At 45.1% G+C, this 22683-nt stretch overlaps 2 protein-coding genes across 4 annotated transcripts; one reads left to right on the forward strand and one right to left on the reverse strand.

The window, feature by feature from the left end:
- The first annotated feature begins 15180 nt into the window (after positions 1-15180).
- Positions 15181-17023, forward strand: SERF2 (small EDRK-rich factor 2). Of its 3 annotated transcripts, none has more exons than XM_027569534.1 (3): positions 15181-15337; positions 15953-16061; positions 16552-17023. In XM_027569534.1, exons 1-3 carry the CDS (start codon positions 15331-15333, stop codon positions 16946-16948), a joined length of 513 nt encoding a protein of 170 aa, XP_027425335.1. In that variant the 5' UTR covers positions 15181-15330; the 3' UTR covers positions 16949-17023. The 3 variants fall into 3 exon arrangements, with proteins under 3 accessions (XP_027425335.1, XP_027425336.1, XP_027425338.1); XM_027569535.1 differs by having other exon boundaries at positions 16663-17023; XM_027569537.1 differs by having other exon boundaries at positions 15183-15337; positions 16686-17023.
- Positions 17024-17390: 367 nt separating this feature from the next.
- On the reverse strand, positions 17391-22453 carry SERINC4 (serine incorporator 4). Its single transcript, XM_027569539.2, is given in 13 exon segments — positions 17391-18192; positions 18377-18530; positions 18677-18714; positions 18716-18723; positions 19148-19220; positions 19620-19743; positions 19846-19881; positions 19884-19937; positions 20121-20332; positions 20592-20685; positions 20818-20897; positions 21333-21859; positions 22344-22453. Coding segments are annotated over 13 exon segments (1698 nt in total). The 5' UTR covers positions 22443-22453; the 3' UTR covers positions 17391-17993.
- Between the last annotated feature and the right edge of the window lie 230 nt (positions 22454-22683).

Consider the following 22683-nt stretch of genomic DNA (forward strand, 5'->3'; position numbering starts at 1 on the left):
ACTCTCCCCAATGTCTATCACCCAGCCACCCCATCCCTCCCACCCTCCACCCCTCCAGCAACCCTCCGTTTGTTTCCTGAGATTAAGAATTCCTCATATCAGTGAGATTATATGATACATGTCTTTCTCTGATTGACTTATTTTGCTTAGCATAATACCCTCTAGTTCCATCCACGTCATTGCAAATGTCAAGATTTCATTCTTTTTGATGGCTGCATAATATTCCAGTGTGTGTGTGTGTGTGTGTGTGTGTGTGTGTGTGTGTGTGTGTGTGTGTACATACACACCACATCTTCTTTATCCACTCATCTGTTGATAGACATCTTGGCTCTTTCCATAGTTTGGCTATTGTGGACATTACTGCTATAAACATTGGGGTGCATGTACCCCTTCGGATCATTACATTTGTATCTTTGGGGTAAATACCCAGTAGTGCAATTGCTGGGTCATAGGGTAGCTCTATTTTCAACTTTTTGAGGAACCTCCCTACTGTTTTCCAGAGTGGCTGCACCAGCTTGCATTCCCACCAACAATGTAGGAGGGTTCCCCTTTCTCTGCATCCCCGCCAACATCTGTCGTTTCCTGACTTGTTAATTTTAGCCATTCTGACCAGTGTGAGGTGGTATCTCACTGAGGTTTTGATTGGATTTCCCTGATGCCGAGCGATGTTGAGGACTTTTTCATGTGTCTGTTGGCCATTTGGATGTCTTCTTTGGAAAAGTGTCTGTTCATGTCTTCTGCCCATTTCTTGATTGGATTATTTGTTCTTTGGGTGTTGAGTTTGGTAACTTCTTGATAGATTTTGGATACTAGCCCTTTATCTGATATGTCATTTGCAAATATCTTCTCCCATTCTGTCAGTTGTCTTTTGGTTTTGTTGACTGTTTCCTTTGCTGTGCAAAAGCTTTTTATCTTGAAGTCCCAATAGTTCATTTTTGCCCTTGCTTCCCTTGCCTTTCGTGAGGTTTCTAGGAAGAAGATGCTGCAGCTGAGGTCGAAGAGGTTGCTGCCTGTGTTCTCCTCTAGGATTTTGATGAACTCCTGTCTCACATTTAGGTCTTTCATCCATTCTGAGTCTATTTTTGTGTGTGGTGTAAGGAAATGGTCCAGTTTCATTCTTCTGCATGTGTCTGTCCAATTTTCCCAACACCACTTGTTTTTTTTATTTATTTATTTATTTATTTATTTATTTGAGAGAGAGAGAATGAGAGAGAGCACGAGAGGGAAGAGGGTCAGAGGGAGAAGCAGACTCCCTGCTCAGCAGGGAGCCCGATGCGGGACTCGATCCCGGGACTCCGGGATCATGACCTGAGCCGAAGGCAGTCGCTTAACAAACTGAGCCACCCAGGCGCCCCTCAACACCACTTGTTGAAGAGACTTTTCTCCATTGGACATTCTTTCCTGCTTTGTCGAAGATTAGTTGACCACAGAGTTGAGGGTCCATTTCTGGGCTCTCAATTCTGTTCCATTGATCTATGTGTCTGTTTTTGTGCCAGTACCATACTGTTTTGATGATGACAGCTTTGTAATAGAGCTGGAAGTCCGGAATTGTGATGCTGCCAGCTTTGCTTTTCTTTTTCAATATTCCTCTGGCTATTCGGGGTCTTTTCTGGTTCCATACAAATTTTAGGATTATTTGTTCCATTTCTTTGAAAAAAGTTGATGGTAGTTTGATAGGGATTGCATTAAATGTGTAGATTGCTCTAGGTAGCATAGACATCTTCACAATATTTGTTCTTCCAATCCATGAGCATGGAATGTTTTTCCATTTCTTTATGTCTTCCTCAATTTCTTTCATGAGTATTCTATAGTTTTCTGAGTACAGATTCTTTGCCTCTTTGGTTAGACTTATTCCTAGGTATCTTATGGTTTTGGGTGCAACTGTAAATGGGATCAACTCCTTAATTTCTCTTTCTTCTGTCTTGTTGTTGGTGTATATAAATGCAACTTTACTGAATTCCTGTATGAGTTCTAGCAAGTTTGGGGTGGAGTCTTTTGGGTTTTCCACATAAAGTATCATATCATCTGCAAAGAGTGAGAGTTTGACTTCTTCCTTGCCGATTTGGATTCCTTTTATTTCTTTTTGTTGTCTGATTGCTGTGGCTAGGACTTCTAGTACTATGTTGAATAACCACAGTGACCCAGAAGCAAGTAGGTGGGTGAGAGGCATACATGTTCTGGAGGACGGTCAGGTAAGATTTGCTGGAGAAAAGGACATTTGAGCAGATCCATGACCATGAGAAAGAGCAGCAACACACAGAGTCAGGGTCAAAGACATCAGGCCAGCGAATGGGAAGTGCAGAATCCCTGATGTAGGAAAGAGCTTGCCATGTTCCAGGCGGAGAGGGCCAGTGTAGCTGGAACTTGTGCGTGAGGGGAGGAGTAGAACAGATGTGAGCAGCCAGACCACACCAGACCTTTCAGGGCCATGGCAAGAAGTGAGAGCCACAAGGGGCTGGGGGATTTTACTCAGGGCCATCACAGAACCTAGCTGATGTGGTTATTTGGTTTGATTTAATGTATCATATCTTGGATTATGTTTTTAGGAGACCACTTGTGCCTTCTGCAGAGAAAGTCTTGTAGGAAGGCAAGAGTGGAAGCAGGGAGACCAGTCAGGCTATCGCAGTCGTTGAGACGAGTGGAGGTGATGACTGGCACTAGACCAGTGGCCATGAAGCTGGGGAGCGCTGGAGGGAAAAAATCTCCCCTGAGTGTCAAGGGCTGAGGATGTGGAGTGTGGAGTGTGTCCTTTTTGGTCCCATGAGCCGCCGGCTTGCCCTCTTGATTGGTTGTTATGTCCTTGTACCCACATATCCTTCCCCATCCTCTCGTTGTTGGGAAAGGCAACTCTGATTCAGCCTTCTCAGTGTTTTCCAATTTAATAGCTACAGTGAAATCTCATTGGCGTTTCAATGTGCCCTTCCCTGAATGTGGATGATTTTGAGCATCTCCTCAAATGCCTGTTAGCCTTTTGGGTTTCCCTTGCTACATAAACTGCAGGTTCCAATCTCTGGTCCATTTTTATGTTGGCACAGCCATCTTTTTCTTGCGGATTACCTAAGAATTCTTTGTATATGCTAGATGTTGATCCTTTGGTGATTTGCAAATGCACTGCAAATACCTTTCATCATTCTGTCTGCAATCTATCAACTTTTTCGGTGTGTTCTTAGTTGATAGAAATCCTTTTATTATGTAAGTATACTTACTTAGTATACTTAGTATACTTAGTATACTTACTCATTATGTAATTATCATTACATAATCCTTATGTAATGACATTTAGAAATGTTTTTGCCTTACGGCTCATGGTTTCAAAGTGTTGTTTTAAGAAATCCTTCTTATTCCCAAATCACAAATAGAGTCTCCTACATTGTCTTCTATTAACTTTATAGTTTTCCATTTCAGGTGTTAATCCCATTTACAGCCTTTTTTTTTTTTTTTTTTGGAGTATAGAAATAAGTGGGAATAGTTTAATTTGTTCTATTTAGTGAACCACTCATGTCCACATCATCTATTAAATAGCTGTTCTTTCCCTATTGATTTGTGGTGCCAACTTTATCAATGATTACGTTCCCTTAACTATCAGGGCATGTTACGATCCCTCTATTTCGTCCCATTGGTCTGGTTCTTACACCAACAACATGCTGTTTGTCTAAGTGTGGCTTTGTAGTGTATCTCAGAATCTGGTAGGGTAAGACTCTCCTCTTTACCACTATTTTTATTTATTTATTTAAAGATTTTATTTATTTATTTGACAGAGATAGAGGGAGAGCACAAGCTGGTGGAGCGGCAGGCAGAGGGAGAGGGAGAAGCAGGCTTCCCGCTGAGGAAGAAGCCTGATGTGGGGCTCGATCCCAGGACCCTGGGACCATGACCTGAGCCGAAGGCAGATGCTTAACCAACTGAGCCACCCAGGTGTCCCTTATCAGTATTTTTAAAGGATGGGTTTATTACCCATGGATATTTATTAAGAGGAATAAATTTGGGATATATTTTGCAGGTAGCAGTGTGCTTGTGGCATCTTTTGCTTTACTGAAATTTTATGTTTCTGTATATTCAAATCTGGTAACATATCCTTATTGGCTTCTAGGTTTTGTACCTCATCTAGAAGATTCTCTTCGTCCCAGTATCTTATTAATATTCTCTAATATCTTATTTTAAATCTTCTATTGTTTTAATGGTTAGATATTTAATCTGTCTGGAATCTGTTTTTGTGTTGTTATGAAATTAGGATCTAACTATTTTATTCCAGTGGCAAGCTAGCTTTTCCAATAATGAATAACCCATCCTTTCATCCATATTTGAAAGACTTGCTTTATCATATACTAAAATTCCATATATACATAGGGCTGTTTGGGGGCTTTATTTTTTTTAAAGATTTTACTTATTTATTTGACAGAGAGAGACACAGTGAGAGAGGGAACACAAGCAGGGAGAGCGGGAAAGGGAGAAGCAGGCTTCCCAAGGAGCAGGGAGCCCAATGTGGGGCTCGATCCCAGAACCCTGGGATCATGACCTGAGCCGAAGGCAGACGCCCAACGAATGAGCCACCCAGGCGCCCCTGTTTGGGGGCTTTACATGCTTTAAGGAAGGTACTGGAATCCAGAATTTGTTGGCAAAGGATGGATAAGCGTCGGATGCATTTGAGCAGGAGGATGGCAGATCGAAGGGGTGGTTACAAAGCTCCCTGGCCAGCCAGGTGTGTGGGGTATGAATCCCTGAGAGGAGGCTGAGGCTGAGAGAGAGATGCCACTGGCAGAATGGGAAGGAAGGGACAGGCACCAGAGGCATCTTGAAAGAGGAAAGGTGAGTAATTCACCCTTGTGGGGCTTTCGGGGAAGTGATGTCAGCTGAACCAGCAGGACGAATGTACTTTTCAATGCTGGCTTACCTGAGGCCAAGGGGCTGCTGGTGAGAGGCAGGTCCTGGTTAGCCTAGTCAGTGGGAGTCAGTTAACGAGGCCCAGACACTGCCATGGGCAGAGGCCTCTGAGGACGCAGGTTGGGGTTTCTGGGGGAGATCTCAGGCTCCCTGCTCATCCAGGAGGAGAGGGGCTGAGTGGGAAAGAACTCAGTCACTTTCACTCTGCAGCGGCAGCTTTAGATTTCCCCACACAGCGACTCTGGGACAAGGGGAGAAAGGGGCCTGGCCTGGAGTATCACCTGTGTACCAAGGGAAGTGTTTTAGCTTCAAATGTGTGTTCATTTGGAGACGTGTTAGATGAGAAGGGGAGGTTGATGCACTCCTTACTCATCTTCCCAGCACACTTCCCGCCATCCCCACGGAGGCCCTTCTCCCCTCCGGCCCCACTTAAAGTCTGCGCTGGACCCTTTACCCCTGAGTTCAGCTCCCTCTTCTCCCTTCACTAGATCATAAATTCTTGGTCCTTTCCTTCCAGACCCTGCCCTGAGCAGTCAGCACAGAGCTGGGCACACAGTGGGCAGTGAGGGCCTGTTTGCTGCTGGATTGTTCCCCTTAGTTCACCACCGCACCAGCTCCCACGTGGTCAGAAGCCACACAGAGGGTGCAGAGGAAGCAGCTCCAGCTCACCTCGTTAGCCTCCTATTCGATTTGATTTCATTCAGCTAAACGGGGCCCTGCTCTTGAGGCTTTTTTTATTAATGTATTATATCACATTGATTGATTTGCGGATGTTGAACCAAACTTGCAGCCCAGGAATAAATCCCACTTGGTATAAGTTATATTAATTTTTAAAAATAATTTTTTTGGAGCACCTGGGTGGCTCAGTCATTGGACGTCTGCCTTCGCCTCAGGTCATGATCCCAGGATCCTGGGATTGAGCCCTGCCTCAGGTTCCCTGCTCAGTGGGGAGCCTGCTTCTCCCTCTCGCACTCCCCTTGCTTGTGTCCCCTCTCTGTCAAATAAATAAGTAAAATCTTTAAAAAAAATAAAAATAAAAATGCTTTTTATTTTTGCTAATCTGTCTGGGCGAGTTCTATTGCTTTGTATTCTAGCTCAATGACCAGTCTTCAGCTTTATCCAGTCTGCTTTGAACCCCTCTAGTGTATTTTTTAGTTCACTTATTGTTTTCTTCAGCTCTGTAACTTGTTTGAAACTTTTAAATATTTCTTTTCAGTTTTATTGAGATATAATTGACATAACCTTTTTTTTCCTTTTAAGTAAGCTCTATGCCCAATGTTGGGCTTACACTCATGACTTTGAGATCAACTCACATTTTCTACTACTGAACCAGCTAGGTGTCCCTGTTTGGAAATTTCTTATATTTTCTATCTCGTTGTTGAGGATCTCACTGTGTTTATCCATTCTTTTCCCCAGTTCAGTGAGCATCTTTATGGCCACCACTTTGAACTCTATCAGGTAGATTGCTTATCTCTGTGTTATAATGTCTTTTTCTGATGTTTTGTCTTGTTCTTTCATTTGGAACATATTCCTGTCTCATTTTGACTGACTTTTTTCTGTATATTAGGCAATCAGCTACCTCTCCCAGTCTTGAAGGAATGACCTTTTGTAGATGTCATGTGGAGCCAAGAAGCATAATCCCCTCTGACCACTAGGACTAGGTATATCAGTGGGATGGAGGTTGGTGGGGCTAGTGCTCTGTTGTGATGCACAGGTGTGCTGTGGCACAGGGATGGGCGGGGTTGGCACCTGGCCTGGCCAGGATGCACAGCTGCATTGGGTGTGCAAGGGTGATCCCATGTACTTTTTTTAAATGAAAAAAATGTTTTAATTGTGGTAAAATACACATAGCTAAATTAACATCTTCATCATTTTTAAGTGTACAATTTAGTAGTGTTTAGTACATTGTGCAACCTATCTCTAGAACTCTTTTCATCTTGCAGAACTGAAACTCTAAACCTACTGAACAACAACTCCCCATTTTCCTCTCCTCCTAGTCACTGGCAACAACCCTTTTCTGATTCTATGGATTTGACTACTCTAGATACCTCATAAGTGGAATCAGGTATCTTTTTGTGACTGACTTATTTCACTTAGAATAATGTCCTTAGGGTTTATCCATGTTGTAGCATGTATCAGAATTTCTTTCTTTTTCAAGGCAGAATAAGATTTTATTTTATGTATATACCACATTTTCCTTGTCCATTCATCTGTCAATTATACTTTGGTTACTTCCACCTTTTGGCTATTGTGAATTAATGCTGCCATGAAAATGGGTATACAATATCATGGGTGTATTTTTTAAAATGTACTTAAAAACATTATTCTGAGAAGCCATCTGTGGTCTTTACTAAACTTCCAAAGGAGTCCATGGCACTTAAGAATCCCAGTGAGTGGTCGGGCTGGGATTTGAACTCAGGCCAGCTGTCTCTAGAGCCTATGTTTTTTCCATACTTATAAAGTCATGTCACCTCAGCAGACTATATTCTTCTACATCAGGACAGGTTCTGCATCAAGGTATATGGAAGAGGGTTGAGAAGACATTTTCTAATGTTCATGTGCTCCTGTTTCTACCATTATTGTTTTAGGTCTTCTCATCCTTCCACCCTTCCCATCCCCCATTCTTCTCACCACCACATGCTTTGGACTTGGGAATCCTGTCCAGTGGACACAGCTATGTTTCTCTGCTTCTTACCAGAGTCTGCTGGGCCTATAGCCCTCTGGCTCTGAGATGTCACTCTGCACTGAGAGGGCTCAGTTTACTGAGAATCATATGTTCTCCCAGGGTACTGGTTTTGCTGTATTGAAGGTATACTTTAATAGATGACCCCAGCACAAGACCTTGAAACCCTGTCTTAGTCTAGCAGGAGGAGGGCCAACATATTTTCCAGCAGGGTAGCAGAGAGTAGCCTAGACTCTGTTATATATTAGCTCCTTGCCTTTGAACTTCTGCCCAAAGTGCTGAGGGAGAACTACAAAGGGGACACCTGAAGGGAATAGATAAATTGACTGCTACAGTAGGGATGGTTGACAGAACTATGCAGTAGTTGAGAGTTTTAGTAAGCAAGGAGTAGGCTAGAGGGAATGGGAAGCAGAGAAGAAAACTGAATTGTGAAGGGGCTGTAGACTATCAGGGAAACTTGCTTATCCCCCTGGTGTCTCTCAAAGCAGAGAAGAAGAAATAGAATTTGTGTATGAATAGGGCAAATGCAATTCAGCTGAACCAAGGGAGAAGCAGAGGTATCTGGAGGAGGTGCTGCTCTGAGATCCTAGCTTTGCTTACAAGATGTTAATAGAGGTAGGTCAGATGGAAAGGAGGTATTCAGTGGAGGCAAGAAGCCATTCGGGAACACCAGTATTCAGGAATGAGACATTATTACCCAAACCACAAGCTCAAGGTGAAAGTGAAAAGTACCTTAGTTCCCTTCCTCAGCCATTTCCTGGTCCATATTTAGTAGCTTTTCAAGAATGGAGACCTCAGCTAGCCCTGGGTCTCCCAGAAGTTAGAACATGCTTCCAATGCAAAGCCCCCTCCCCCTATGGGGATAAACTTAGCCATGCTTTTTATGGATTCATCCCCTTTCCTGTGTATCCAGTCTATGGATATGCTCCTTCTTCCTCCTCTTCTTTTTTTTTCCCTGTCAACACTTTCTTCTCTTAACGCAGATGTATTTCCCACTGCGAGTAGGGACTAGAGGTGAGGGAGATGCTTCTCTGACAGCTAGTGACATGTAAATGGAGACTTCCTAAGAAATCAGTACCTAGACTCCCTCTCATTCTACTCTCTTTCTAAACTATTTCATTTGAAACCATGGTTAGGTTTTTAACTTAGTATTTATTTGTTTTTATGAAGTTATACATGAACATACAAGTTCTATACAAAACAATGAAAAATAGAACTATTATCCCACTTGGTTTCCCACTGCTTAAAGCAGACTACAACTCCTTTAGCTGCTTCTTCTGGCATTTGTTGCCTTTTTTAAATATCATGCCGTTTCTGGATTTTTAACTTTCTGATATTAGCCACTGACTTCTATTTTCAAAAGGAGGACTTATCTCTCTCATCCTTCATAAATATGCATATACTTTCTCTCTCCATCCTCGTAATGTAGTGTTATTTTAGTTAGATCAATATTGAATGTTTGTATTTTATGAGTGTGTAAATGTTATTTACCAGCTGTGACAGTTAGTGTACTGTTTACATTTCCTTTCTTGTATGCTTCCCCCCAAATTATCTATTCATTTTTTTACTTAGTTGCTTATGTACTTATTATCATTTTCATAGTGTCTTCTAGAAGTACAAATCTCTCAATATATTCAAATACAATCAGATAATTTATCAGTTTTATCAGTTTCCATTTTTTCCCCTTAGATATATGCCTCCAGAGCCTTTCATCCTCCTGTTCTAATCTGAAATGGTAAGCTCTCTAAGCCTGCTGCAAAGCTATCATCTTGGGATCTCCCTTCACCAGCAGTCTGAGGATTCCTTTTACTTATCTCCTGTGTTGGATACTCTTTTTCCTGGATCCTATGATTTTTTTTTCTTGGTTTACTCCTCATTTTGGTAGTACACCTTCAATATCTTGTAGAAAAGGGTGTATGGTAGGTTAAGTCTTTTTAGACTCTGTACATCTTTGTTCTATTCTCATACTTAATTGACAGCTTGCTTGGGTGAAAAAATCTAGGTTGTTATTTTTCTTCAAATATTTGGTGACATTGCTCCATTGTCTTCTGGCTTCCTGTATTGCTGCTGACAAGTCTGAAGACATTCTGATTCTTCATCCTTTCTATGTGTTCTATGTTGTGTCTTGGAAGCCTTTAGGATCTTCTTTTTGACTCCAGTGCTCTGATAGGTGGTGGTGTAGATCTGTTCTCATTCCCTGTGCTGGGCACTCAGTGGGTCCCCTTCATTTCTCTTTTACTTTCCTCTCATTCTGAAATTCATATAATTCAGATGTTGGACCTCCTGAATGGATTCTTTAATTTTCATATTTTTTCCTCTTCTACTATCCACCACCATCTCTGTAATATTTTTTCAACTTTTACCTTCCAACTCTTCTATTGATTTTTTTCTTTCAGCTATCATAGTTTTAATTTCCAAAAGCTCTTTATTATTCTCTGAATGTTTGTTTTCTATAGTTCCCCTATTTTTATTCAATATCTGCTTCATCTTTAAGGACACTAATTATAGTTTCCCTCTTACTTTCTTTTGTTCCTATAATGGTTTCTGTAACCTTGGAGACCTTATTTTCTGTTTTGTTTTGTCCTAATTTTATACTGAGTGCTTTCTCCAATGCTTGATGATCCTGGGTATCCACTCATCTCTACAAGGAAGGCACTGAAAAGCTGACTAGAAGCTTGGTATGCATGGGGAAGGCTGGTTGTACTTTAAGATAATCTGATTGGATCGTTTCCTTATGTGACCCCTTATATGCATCTAATTTTTCAAGCTTTCCCCACCTCAGGGCCTTAGAATATGCTCTTTCTGTTGCTTGTGTATTGATTAAAATGTATTTGGCTGAAGTAACAGAAATCTGACTCAAGGCAGCTTACACAAAAAAATATAGTTCTCATAGCAGGAAGCTCAGAGGTAGAACAGATGTTACAGTTGATATCAGTGGCTCAAGAGCATAATCAAGAACCAAGATTCCTTCTACCTCTCATTTTGCTTCAGCCTAAAGCTGGCCCTCCTAGGTCATAGATGCCAGGAGCGGTAGGGGTTCTTTACCTCTCTATTTAAGTCAGTGAGACAGAACACCGTGCATCCCCTCACAATGGAACAAAAACCCTTCCCTTTGGTCTGGTCAGGCCAAGTTAGGTCACATGCTAACTCCTGAATCAATAACAATCACTAGGTGAATACTATGCAAACAATGGCTTAGGTCTGGGCTCCTGAGCCAATCAATATTAAGAGGGATAAGTTTACTTTGATTGACTTAGCCATTCTGGACCACCCTTAGAATACAGGGTAAAGGGGGAGAATTTCCTAAAGCTGCACTGCTTTTCCTTGATAAGAAGGGATGTAAAGAATGATAGGGATTCAACCATACTGCTGGAACCCTCTTCTACTTTTCCTGCAACTGGCTCCAGGCCTCAGTTTAAATGTCACTACAGAATTGGCTCTCTCCCATTAATCTTTATCCTTGAATCTTTGTTTCTCTTAGCACTTAGTGCAAGCTGTAATTTTATATTGTTCAGTTTACTTGTGAATTGTCAGTCTCCTCCACTGAAATGTTAACTTCCTGGGGTCAGAGACCATGTCTATTTTGTTCATCATTGAATACTCAGTGCCTAGAAGTGTTTGGCACATAATAGACGTACAGTTAATATTTGATGAAGAAATGAATGAACTCAGGAATAGTATCTTCCTTTCTCACCGAGTCTCCAAAATATATTTTGAAGCTGCACACTGCCATTTCTGCTGCCACCATTTCAGCTCAAGGAGCTATCTTCTCTCCTTTATGTAATGGACATCTTTTGTTTTATCTGTCTACATTTTCCTTTCTTGGGGAACAAATTCCCTTTCTTTGATAAACCTGTTCCTTCCCCATACTAATCATGTGTTTCTAGTGGGGCTATTTATATCCTGCCATTATATCCTGCCCAACACTTATCTCCCTACCACAAGGGTAGAAACCCAACCTATCAGAGTCCTATCCTGGAATTTTAAAAACTAAAACTAAAGGAAGAGATTCAGACCCTCTCTCGGGCAAGCTATGAGATGTGAAGGCAGGTACCATAGGTACCCATTTACTGTCAAGGGATCTGGGACAGAGAAGATGAAACAAAGATAAGAGACATGGAGGCCTTCCCTGTTACCTGTGGCTCTTGATGGGTTAGCTTGAGGGAGCAGGGCCTTAGGGCCTTCATACATACTATCCCCTCTCCTGAAATGTTCTCCCTGCCTCTCTTCCGTTGGCCTGGCTGACTCCTCATCTTTTGCCTCAGCTCAAATGTCACTTGCTTCACTTCCCTAATCAAAGTTAAGGTCTTCAGGTATACTCCCTTCACAGAACTAGCAGTACTATGATTTCTTACCAGGACAGGTAGAAGAACTGTTCACAGTCTTCATTCAGATCATATTGAGACCTGTTTTGATGGGTAGGTGCTTTTGCTGTGTACCCTGTTAAATATTTTTAATATCATCCTTGCATAGAATCTGTTATCTTTTTTCACAATCAATTTGCATATATACACAAGCTGTTTCCTGTCTACACTATATGTTCTATATATATTTTTTTGCTTTTATTGTCATTGTATACCTAATGTCTAAACAATAGTTGGCACATAGTTGGTGCACAACACAGTATGTGTTGAAAGAATGAGTGAATTTTTTGGGCAACTCCTGGAAAAATTAGACTGGAGGGGTGTGGCAACCAGTCCAGGTTCTGACAGAATTGGAAACAGAGTCTTGGTCATGGGGTAACGTGGGGTGAGTTGATAAGAGGAGACTGGTTATAAGGCTGTTCTACTCTCTCACCCACCTGAGATGCTGGAGTTGATAAGGAGGTAACAGGTGCCAAAGAGGACTTGCTTACTCATTCTATAGTATTTCACTCACAGTGTGGCTTGGTTTTCCCCATGGGGCTGGTTCTGTGGTCTCTTTACATGCAAGGGGACCCAAGTGGCTTGGCTCCATTGGTTCCCAATGGAGCCAGATAGCCCAAATTCTGCTTATGAACTGTGGTCAAACTGCTGCTGAAGGTCTGCAGGTGATGTCCCCACCCTTCAAGTCAGTTTCCTCATCTTGCCACTTTGTATCTGGGGTCCTTAAATCCTGCCTTACCTCCTTCTCCGTTCCAGAGCCTTAGGTCCTTGTTCTCTATAATTTATTCCCTCTCAATTTTGTGATGAGTTTAAATGGAGGTATTTTCCCTCCCTCTTGGCTACTGGCCAGTAGCTTCAGTTCTTTACCACATGGGCCTCTCATGAAATGGCAGCTGGCTTCCCCCAGAGCCAGTGATCCAAGAGAGAGAGGAAAGCAGAAGCCACAGTATCTTTTATGATTTAGCATCAGAAGTGACATATCAGGGGTGCCTGGGTGGCTCAGCTGGTTAAGTGTCTGCCTTTGGCTCAGGTCATGATGCTGGGGTCCTGGGATTGAGTCCCACATCGGGCTCCCTGCTCATTGGGGAGACTGCTTCTCCCTCTCCCTCCGCTCCTCCCTCAGCTTGTGCTCTCTCTGTGAAATAAAATCTTAAAAAAAAAAAAGTGACATATCATCACTTCTGCCATATTCTATTGGTCACACAGACCAACCTTGATTCAGTGTGGCAGAGGACTTCACAAGGATATAAATACCAGGAGGGAGGAATCACTGGTGGCCATTTTAGAGACTGGCTACCTCAGAAGGGTTAGAGGAATTTAGAGAAGGAAAAGAAAGTTTTAGGACTTGGAGGGGGATGGAGGAGACATTAACTGAATGCCTATTATGGGCCAAGCCCCCACCCTTTTTTTTTTTTTTTTAAGATTTTATTTATTTATTTGACAGAGAGAGACACAGCGAGAGAGGGAACACAAGCAGGGGGAGTGGGAGAAGGAGAAGCAGGCTTCCTGCAGAGCAGGGAGCCTGATGCAGGGCTCCATCCCAGGACCCTGGGATCATGACCTGAGCCATAAGGCAGATGCTTAATGACTGAGCCACCCAGGCGCCCCATGGGCCAAGCCCTTTGTATCTGTATTAATCTCTTCCACAACATTAAGGGGTAGAGATTATTCCCATTTTTCATATAAAGGAATTGAAGCATGGAGAAAATAAGTGTCTAAAATCAAATCCAGTAAGTTGCCAGAGTGAGGATTTGTATGTTATGTATGCCACCAATGTTGATCTAGTACATTTAATATGTACCAAAGGGTGGGACATATGCTACTTGTGGTATGAGAAGCAACTTTAGGTAGTAGAAAGACATAGCATTAAATAACATTGAAAATATAAACATTATTTTTAATCCTCTGTATCAAGAGAAAGCTTCAGTTTCAAAGACTTATTTACCTCTCTAAAACTTGTTAATTTATCTTTTTTAAGAAAGAAAGGGCAGGCCCCAGGCTCAGCATCTTTGACAATGATATTACTTTGGTAGAATTTGATAATATATTTCATTTTCATTGTATTGACTTTTAAAGTTACTTTCTGTTTGTAGTCAGGTGATACTGATTCTAAATTTACTAAAGGATTATATGAAGTTTGATTTGTAACTTTTATTTAAGTTTGGTACATTTTAAGTAATAGTAGTTCAAGTGATACTTTGGTATGGCAAAAACTGTGAGGATGGCACTGAGGTTTATTGCCTTCCCATCAGGTCTATGTTGAGGGTAAAGCTAGTCTGAAGTTCCAGCCTCAACTCGGTTCTGCTATGAGCACTAACTGGGGAGAATCATATTATAAAATTTACAAACAGTCCTTTCCTGTGATATTTCCTAAGCATTTCTCCTTTATCCAATGAATTCCTCAGGACGGGTGGGAAGTCTTGTAGACAGTGGAGCTGGGAAGGAGAATGAGTTTAGTGCCTACGTTTCCTGCTCTATTCAACTGTCTTTTAACAAACACATCTTACAGATGTGGCTGGTGCAGGCAGTATAGTGGGGAAAAGTCCGGAGGGAGAAATGTACATAGTATTTCCCAGTCTCTTAGTCCCTGATCCAACTAAATAGTCTGTGATTTTAGGGTCCTCCAAAACTTCCAAGCTATTACATCTTCCCATTTAATACTTCTGTGGGAAACGAACAGGACCAAGTTCGTTTTACGACCAAGTTCGTTTTCGGACCAAAGTTTTAGGACACCCGGGATGTGGCTGCTAGTTTCTATGGGAGGTGTTTGCGGTGAGGGTACAATGTGGTTGGAAGGGGGTTTCTGAAAGTTACGTTTGTACCTGACTTTACCTTATAGGTGAACAGTTCGTGTCTAAATAGCTGGTTAGTGGGGGATAAATCCCAAAGAACAGGGCCAAGTACTGATAATTAGGAAGTCCCAGAGTCCCGATAATACAGAAGAGACTAAACCATTTCGGCCTCACAAAACCCCGCCCTCCGTCCCCTACCGTTCCCCTTGGGCGAGTTTGTCGGTGTCCCAAACGGTCCCCGCATAAGATCACTCCGCCAAGTCACGTGCTCGAGTCCGCGGAAACGCCACATCGCCAGCCGCACCCCTCCACCCCCACCCTGCCCACGTGACCCGGCCTACTTTCTCCCCGCCCGACCCAACGCCTTGCTCAGGAAGCCCCGCCCCACGCAGCGCACTCGGCCGGCGAACCTCCGCCCCATATCCGCCAGTGCTGGAGCGTGGCCCGCAGCCCCACGTGTTTCCTTCTGCCCAATGAGAGACTGAGCCCGGGCTCAAAGGGGCGGGGAGGAAAGGACGACTTCGTTACGCTTGGAGAAGGGGGCGGGGCCTGCAACGTCGGACAGAACGAGGGGACGCAACGGAGGCAGGCCGGAGCCGCTGCCGTCGCCATGACCCGTGAGCACCGAGACCCTCTCTTCTTACCTCTTTCTCCCCGTCGGCCCTAAACACTACTGCCCGATCTTGGCACTTACCTCCTCTTGGCTTCTCCAGCGACGCCTTCCTCTGGAAGCGCTCTTTGAGACCCTCACACTCGGCGCCGGAAATCGGCCTTTTGCCCACCGCCACTTCTTGAGAACGCCCTCCCCCTTCTCCCGCCCCAGTCAAGCAAAGGCCCTCCGCGACCTTCCGCGGTGTGGCGAGAAGCCCCGCACCCTTGTGATAGGCCCGAGCCCCCTACTCCAGATCGCAGCCCATCCGTCAGAGACCCAAACTGTCCACACATCACCACCAGTCTGGACCCCCGTGCCGCCCCGAAACTCGAAACACGCCTTTAGCGGACTCCTCGGAACCGTCCTCCTTCCACCTCCCGGTTTGACCTGCCCCGTGGCAGCTTGCCACCAGTGGCCCCCCATTCCCCCGCCCCACTCAGCAGCCTAGGCCCCGAAATGGCCCGGTGTCGGGACTGGGAAATGAGCGTTGGACCCTGCTGGTGTCCGGGTGAGGGAGGAGGGTCGCCGGTGTGTGGCCATAAAGGCCCCCCGCGTCTCACCTTTTACCTTCTTTCTTTAGGCGGTAACCAGCGCGAGCTCGCCCGCCAGAAGAATATGAAAAAGCAGAGTGACTCGGTTAAGGGAAAGCGCCGAGATGACGGGCTTTCTGCTGCCGCCCGCAAGCAGAGGTAGCCCCAGGGAGGGGAGGGGATGGGAGGGGAGGGGTGAGACCTGGGCTAGACCGAGGGTTGTACCAGGAAAGAGAGCCACCTCAGGGTTTACATCTGGACTAGTGAGGGGTTAGAGTGCATTGCTTCCTCTAGGGTTTTATTTCCTCCCCACCCTCCAAATTGTTAGCTCACAGCCTGACAGGAAGGGACTGGGGCGGGTGCCTGCCCTCGGTTGATTTCTGAGTGCCCCGAGTCTGACCTTAAGGGCAAGGGCAGGGAGCTTCACATTTCAAACGCAGTAGTGGTTATGACAGCAGGGTACTTACGGCCCTCTTTGGTGTTCAGTTTCTCCTCCCTTCTCCCAACCTTCTCACTGGTGTTGCTGGGTGTGGTACTCAGCAAAGAATAGCCTTGGGCCTGTGTGGCCAGACTTCTGACCCCTTAGGCAACAGCCAGATAGAGACTGACTGCCTTTTAAGCCTCAGCTCTCTTCCTCTTGTTCTCCTAGGGTGGGAATACGGCAGGCACACGCTGAATTTTGTCCCATCCACTTCCATCTTATCCTTTGTGCCCTTCATCCCCCTGCATCTTGTCCTTTTTGCCCTCTGGTACCTCCCAGTGCCCCATCATCTCTACCCCCAGGGACTCGGAGATCATGCAGCAGAAGCAGAAAAAGGCAAACGAGAAGAAGGAGGAACCCAAGTAGCTTTGTGGCTTCGTGTCCAACCCTCTTGCCCTTCGCCTGTGTGCCTGGAGCCAGTCCCACCACGCTCGCGTTTTCTCCTGTAGTGCTCACAGGTCCCAGCACCGATGGCATTCCCTTTGCCCTGAGTCTGCAGCGGGTCCCTTTTGTGCTTCCTTCCCCTCAGGTAGCCTCTCTTCCCCTGGGCCACGCCTGGGGGTGAGGGGGTTACCCCTTCCCAGTGTTTTTTATTCCTGTGGGGCTCACCCCAAAGTATTAAAAGTAGCTTTGTAATTTCTTGAGCGCCTGGTTTGACTGGGGATTTGGGGGGACGGGGATGGAGGAATGGCTGCCCTTTCCCACCAAAAGGGGAGAGAATTGTAGATTTTAAAAGGTTGTAGATACGTAGACTAAATGAAACATCAGAGAACTTCTTTATTTTACTACAACAAACAGACAAGTACTCCAGGTACGTGGTAGAGAAATCCTCTAAGAACCATAGGAACTTCTTTTCTGTGATTTTTGTCCCCCACCCAGACCTTGATCACCATCCCAAGGATGGAGTTGAGGGTCTAAGAAGGAAGGCTTCAAGACCTAGGTTTATGCCCCTCTTTCTCATTCTTTCGCATTTTGCTCGCCTGCTTGGAAGTTGGCCCCCAAATTCTGCTGCTCACTGACTTCCCATGGTTAGCTGCTCTCTAGTGTTCACATTCTCTTCTGTCATTCTTCATGGAATGAGGGTGGTTTTTGTCTTCCCACTTCCTTTGACCTCAAGATCAGGATTAAAACCTAGGGTGGTCTCTATATTCTTTCTTTCTGTGTCCTGGTTTGTTCTGGGCTGCTTATCTCCCTGTGCCCAGGGCTGAACTGCTTATTTTCCTTTTTATCTCCAAGGGCAGAGCCAAGTAAGTCTTCAGTCCCTATTGGTCTTTCCCTGCCCCCATCTCCACCGTGAGAGCCAGGAAAGGGCTGGTGCCGCACTGTCTGCACAGATCAGCAGTGGTTCCTGAGAGGCTGACTTGGGAGTTAGGTTCTTGAGCTGGGGTAAAGATCTAACAGTAGCTCTAGTGAGTCAGACACTCTGCCCATGGCGTTAGAATATGTATGGCCACTTTCTCCTGTTCAGACATAGTACTGACTTCAGTCTAAAGGGAGATAACTGCCCATTTTGTCCTTGAGGTATCTGCTCGGCTGGGCAGTTCCTGAGTCAAGACTGGGAGTATGACCTCAAGGGAACCCCAGTTAACAGTACCTAGACTGAATATTTGTTATCTTGCAGTATTTATGCGATGGCAGTGTTGCCTGAAAGTAGGAGGTGGCTGGGAGTCCTGGGTGGGGGACCAACAGAGTGGTGCCAGTAGAAGCCCAAGATAGAGGAGTACACAGGCCCAGCACGAGGCAACCTTGACCCAGAAGGTAGCTCAGCTACCCTTGATGAAGGTCTTTTCCAGTTCTGCTCCCTCATAGCTGCGGAACCAAAGTCTCTGGTTAGAGAATACATAGGACCTTAGCTTGCAGACCTGTTCCTGCCTCCCCACCAAAGATGATGGTGGACCTATGTGTGTCTCCTGAGAACCCTTAGGAATGGCCTTAAATTGCTCTCCCTAAAATAGGTTTTCAGGAGTATATCCCAGGCCCACTTCCGTCCTACCTGAACCAGTTGGTAAGGGTAACCATGACATAGAGTGATGCAAGGAAGAAGACAAAATGGAAGGCAGAATAGCTGTAGGAGAGATGCTGGGCTTGCACTGGAGGAGCTGGAGAGGTCTCTTGGTCAGCTGGCCTGGCAGCTCTACCCCTCTGTCCTGGAGAGAGAGGGAAGGACTGCTGGGAGCAGTGTGGCTGAAACTTCTTCCCTCCTCCCCCAGTTTCTTTTGTGAAGGCGCTCCAGGGCTCTTTGGCACTCTGCAGAAATCTACACATTTTTAGGGACATTCTTAATGACATTTACCTTCCTTTGGTTTCACTGTTTCAGGGCAGCAGAAACATTGAGGGCTTCTGTAAAACAAAAGGCAGCATGTTTTGGAATGACTTTAAAGAAAGAATGTTAGGGTATTATAGGAAAATCCCCTTTGAAATGATTAGTCTGGTGTAAAAAGTGGAGGCACATCTGGGTTCAAATTCTAGCTCCAGCATATAACTGGCTATGAAAACTTTGGTAAGATGTTTAACTTTTTGTGCCTCAATTTCTCCATTTGTAAAATGGAGCAAATACCTACCTCACAGGGTTGTTGTGAGGATTAAATTAAATGAGATTATGAATGTAAAGTATCTAGCACAGTGCTTAGCATATTGTGGGTACTTAATAAAAGGTAATAGCAGCTAGAATCTGAGCATTCTGGGTAGAGGTTGGTAGGATGTGTGTGTGTCTTTGTGTGTCAGGGGGGAAGGGCATTGGGGATATTGAGCTCTCCATCCTCACCTGGAACTCATAGCTGTAAACCTTGACAGTCCATAGGGGTCCAAATACCTCAGCCAGGTAGGAAGCCTCATTGCTGAGAAAGAAGAGACAGTTCTCAAGTGCGTCCAGTCAAATAGCAGGAGGGGTTGCCTGAGAACATGTACCGCTAGTTGGTCCATATTGGTAGTCCTCAGGAGGGTATTATATTCCCAGAGCCTGTTTCCCCCAAATATTTATAAATCTCGTCATGTGAAGGCCCTAAAACCTTTGTACATATTTTTAATTCTCAAGTCATTCTCCCTGCCCCCTTCATCCAATACAGATCATCTGACAAGTGCTATTCTTAGAAATTGTTTCTGTTTATGGGGAACTTTCCTCACTCTTGTCTTGCTCTAAAGTTCAAATAAACCATGGTCCCAGTCTCCTGACCATCCTTCTCTGTCCTGGGTATCCTCCCTTCTCTCACACCTCTCCCCTTGATACCTTTACGCACCAAGCAAAAAGGACACAAATATACATGATGCCAGCACTTAGCACTGCCAGAGAAGTATCTGGTTGCGATTCCATTTTACTCAGGCCAGGCAAGCACAAAGTGTGATTTTGTCCTTGAAGGATTACTGAGAAGGGGCAACAGAAGAAAGGTGGTAAGAACAAAGAGCTAAGTATTTGTCAGGAACAAAAAAAGGTTTTAGCATGGGGAATCTAGGTCCAGTCCTTACCACTCTCTGGAGGACGGCTGGACAGTGCAGAGAAAGGTACATGATACAGCAGCTGATGATGGAGGCTTGTAGAAGGCCAGAACGGGGTTGCTCTGGGTAGAGTGGAGATCATTGCTTTTGTCTACAGGGTGGTAATTTCTTCTACTCATACTCGTATTTATGCTTCTCCTCACCCTTTTGAGGAAGCAGACAGTTGACTAAGATTAGGGAAGCTAATGAATTTTTCTATTACTAAAGACCTACCAGATTTGGAATGTTGCAAGGCATGTACCCACTGAGGCGGATGCAGGGAGCGATGGAGAGGAAGGAGAGGAGGCCACAGAAACAAAGGTGTAGACCAAGCAGCATCTTGTTGAGCAGGCAGCCAGCTGGGTGTGTGTAGTGGCGGTACAGGAGCACAGCTGCCACACCTGCCATGCTGTAGAATCCCAGGGTGGCCAGCAGTACAGCTAGGAACCAGTGGCAGTCTTGGGCTGCACCGGTCTGCCTAAAGGGTGGGAGGTGGGCAGTGGCTTGGGGCTCCACCTCTACCTATTACTATTCCCCCTCTCCCAGAACACTGGTGTGACTACCCATCCCACCTAGCCCACAGAGTTACCGTGTTTCTGAGCTTTTTGGTACTGCTCAGTGGGAAGTTATGGGACCACTGACCTGTCATGCCCTTTGTCCAACCACACTGGGTTGGACAACCTTCCCAGGTCAGACAACCTTCCCAGGAAGAGCCTTTAGGGTTAGGTGCTCCTTACCAATTTTTGTTCCAGGAATGGGCAAAGGCTGTGATAAACACCAACTGCAGCAGGATGAATGTGAAGCCTCCACAGATGCCAATGTAATGCCAGGCTGCAAATGGGGGGCACCAGTGGGAAAATGTAGCTGACCATGTCATCACTCCTGGTTTTCTTCCTACCCTCTCTTTTTCTTAGAAAATCTATTAGCTTACTCCTGCTGATTAGGATATGAGATGGAAGGTACCTGGGAAGAGATGCTCATCCGGGATGCAGAAGGCAACAGCACAGAGACCTAGCAGGAACAGCAGTTTGAGGAGCCAGAAGCTGGTTAGGAGACAAAAAAAGACTCAAGAAAAGGCAAAAGAGAGTCAACAGTGCCTATGGAGGAAGGCAAAGGAGAAAGCAAAACTATAGGAAAGGGGAGAGAAGAAACTAGTATAGGAAAGGAGGAACCAGTCCCACCACAGCCTATTCCAAATTCTAACTCTCAGATACCTAAATAATAACATCTGGACAATGTTTCACAGTTGACAAAGGGTTGCATATAATAACCCCACTGTTATCTCCATTTTAGAAACTAGAAGTTCAAAGAGGGTAAGTATGTGGCTCATGGTCACACAGTAAGTATGGCGGAAGCAGGAACTTAAAACTGGTTTTGGACTTTTTACACACTGTTACTTCATCTTGGAATTTCCTTTACTCAGCTTATGTCTATTTCCCTCCCCATCCTCACCCCACCCAAAATGTATATACACAAACCTATTATGGAGCTGTGCACATAGACTAGTGGGGGAGTGGAGCTGCACTAGCAGCACAGCCTGCAGCAGGTGGAAGGTGGCAGTTCCTGCACATACTCGGTACACAGCTCCAGAGCCACTGAGCACTGGGCAGTGAGGGTGGCCAAACAGATGGGCACACAACCCTGAGGGCATGTGGATCTGGAGGGAGAGTGCATGTGAGAAATGGCAGGGCAAATCATCATGTATAGAGAGGTACCTGCTTCTCAGTGTATATCCATTCACTTGTCCCCTATCCCCAATCTGAATCTTTTGTCTGAAGGTTTCTTCTTTTTCCCTTTCTCCTGTTGGAACCTGAACCCTCCCACTTACCCCATATGCCTTCCCCCAGACCCTTTCCACTACTGTCCTTGACAGCAGGAGGCAGCAGACTGCTGAGGACCCCACATGGAGGAGGATGTAGACCAGACGGCTACAAGTAGACTCTGTGACAAGGGGCCATCTAGAATGGCAGCAGCAGGTACAGGGAACAGGCCCACAACAGGACACCTGGGGGTAGAGCAGCAAGATAGAGATTTACTGAGGAAAAGCGTACATTAACGTATGCACTAGGTTAACCCATGAGGCTGAATCCCAAAATTTCCCTTTCCCTTTTCTTCTCTCCTTTTACTCAGGAATTCTCAGAATCTGGTTCCAAGCTATTTAGGATTGCCTTCCACTGACATCAAGTAGAGCTTCCATCATAAGAGCTGATGCAGGCTTGAGCAGACCTTCCTAAAAGCCTAAGTCACACCTGGCCTCTCACCTTTCTGTAGACCTACAGATCTGGTACTGGGAAGTGGGAGGAGAGGTTTAATGATCAGTAGTCTCGGGCAAAGAAACGGAAAGGCCTCAGAGGAGAAAGGAAGGCCTGTCATTTTTATTGGCTCCTGTGGGTTTTACTACCCAGCTTCAGCTACCATTCCCTTCCATTTTTTTTCAGATAGTTTGCTCTGGGGACCTTTCAAGACCTTCTGCCCAACTATGCTCTCACCTGGTAGAAGGGAGGATTCACCATGACACTGCTGACTTTAGTGCGTTGTGCCAGGCTGAGGGAGGTGCTGGGGCCTGTAACAGCCTTTGCACCCACCATCTTTGTCCCAGGGATCAGGCCTAGGTCCACCAGATGGAAGGTAGAGGAGAAAGTAGCAGCTTTCTTTTGTCCTCAGCCATGGGCTGCCACAGTGCCGGGGTGGTCACCCAGTCTAAGGCATAATGGGGAGGAACATCAGGAAAAGAACATCGACCTCCAGGATGTGGTAAATGCAAATGTCTCTCTGTAAAGCTACTTTCTCTCCAGGGCCTTTGGGCCACACGGGCTGTTCTCCCCAGAT

Source organism: Zalophus californianus, chromosome 6, assembly GCF_009762305.2.
Source record: "Zalophus californianus isolate mZalCal1 chromosome 6, mZalCal1.pri.v2, whole genome shotgun sequence".
Classification (NCBI taxonomy): domain Eukaryota; kingdom Metazoa; phylum Chordata; class Mammalia; order Carnivora; family Otariidae; genus Zalophus; species Zalophus californianus.

Coding starts and splice junctions, on each gene's coding strand:
- SERF2 (XM_027569534.1), top strand. Junction 16,062..16,551: donor GCTGCCGCCCGCAAGCAGAG/GTAGCCCCAGGG, acceptor TTGTTCTCCTAG/GGTGGGAATACGGCAGGCAC.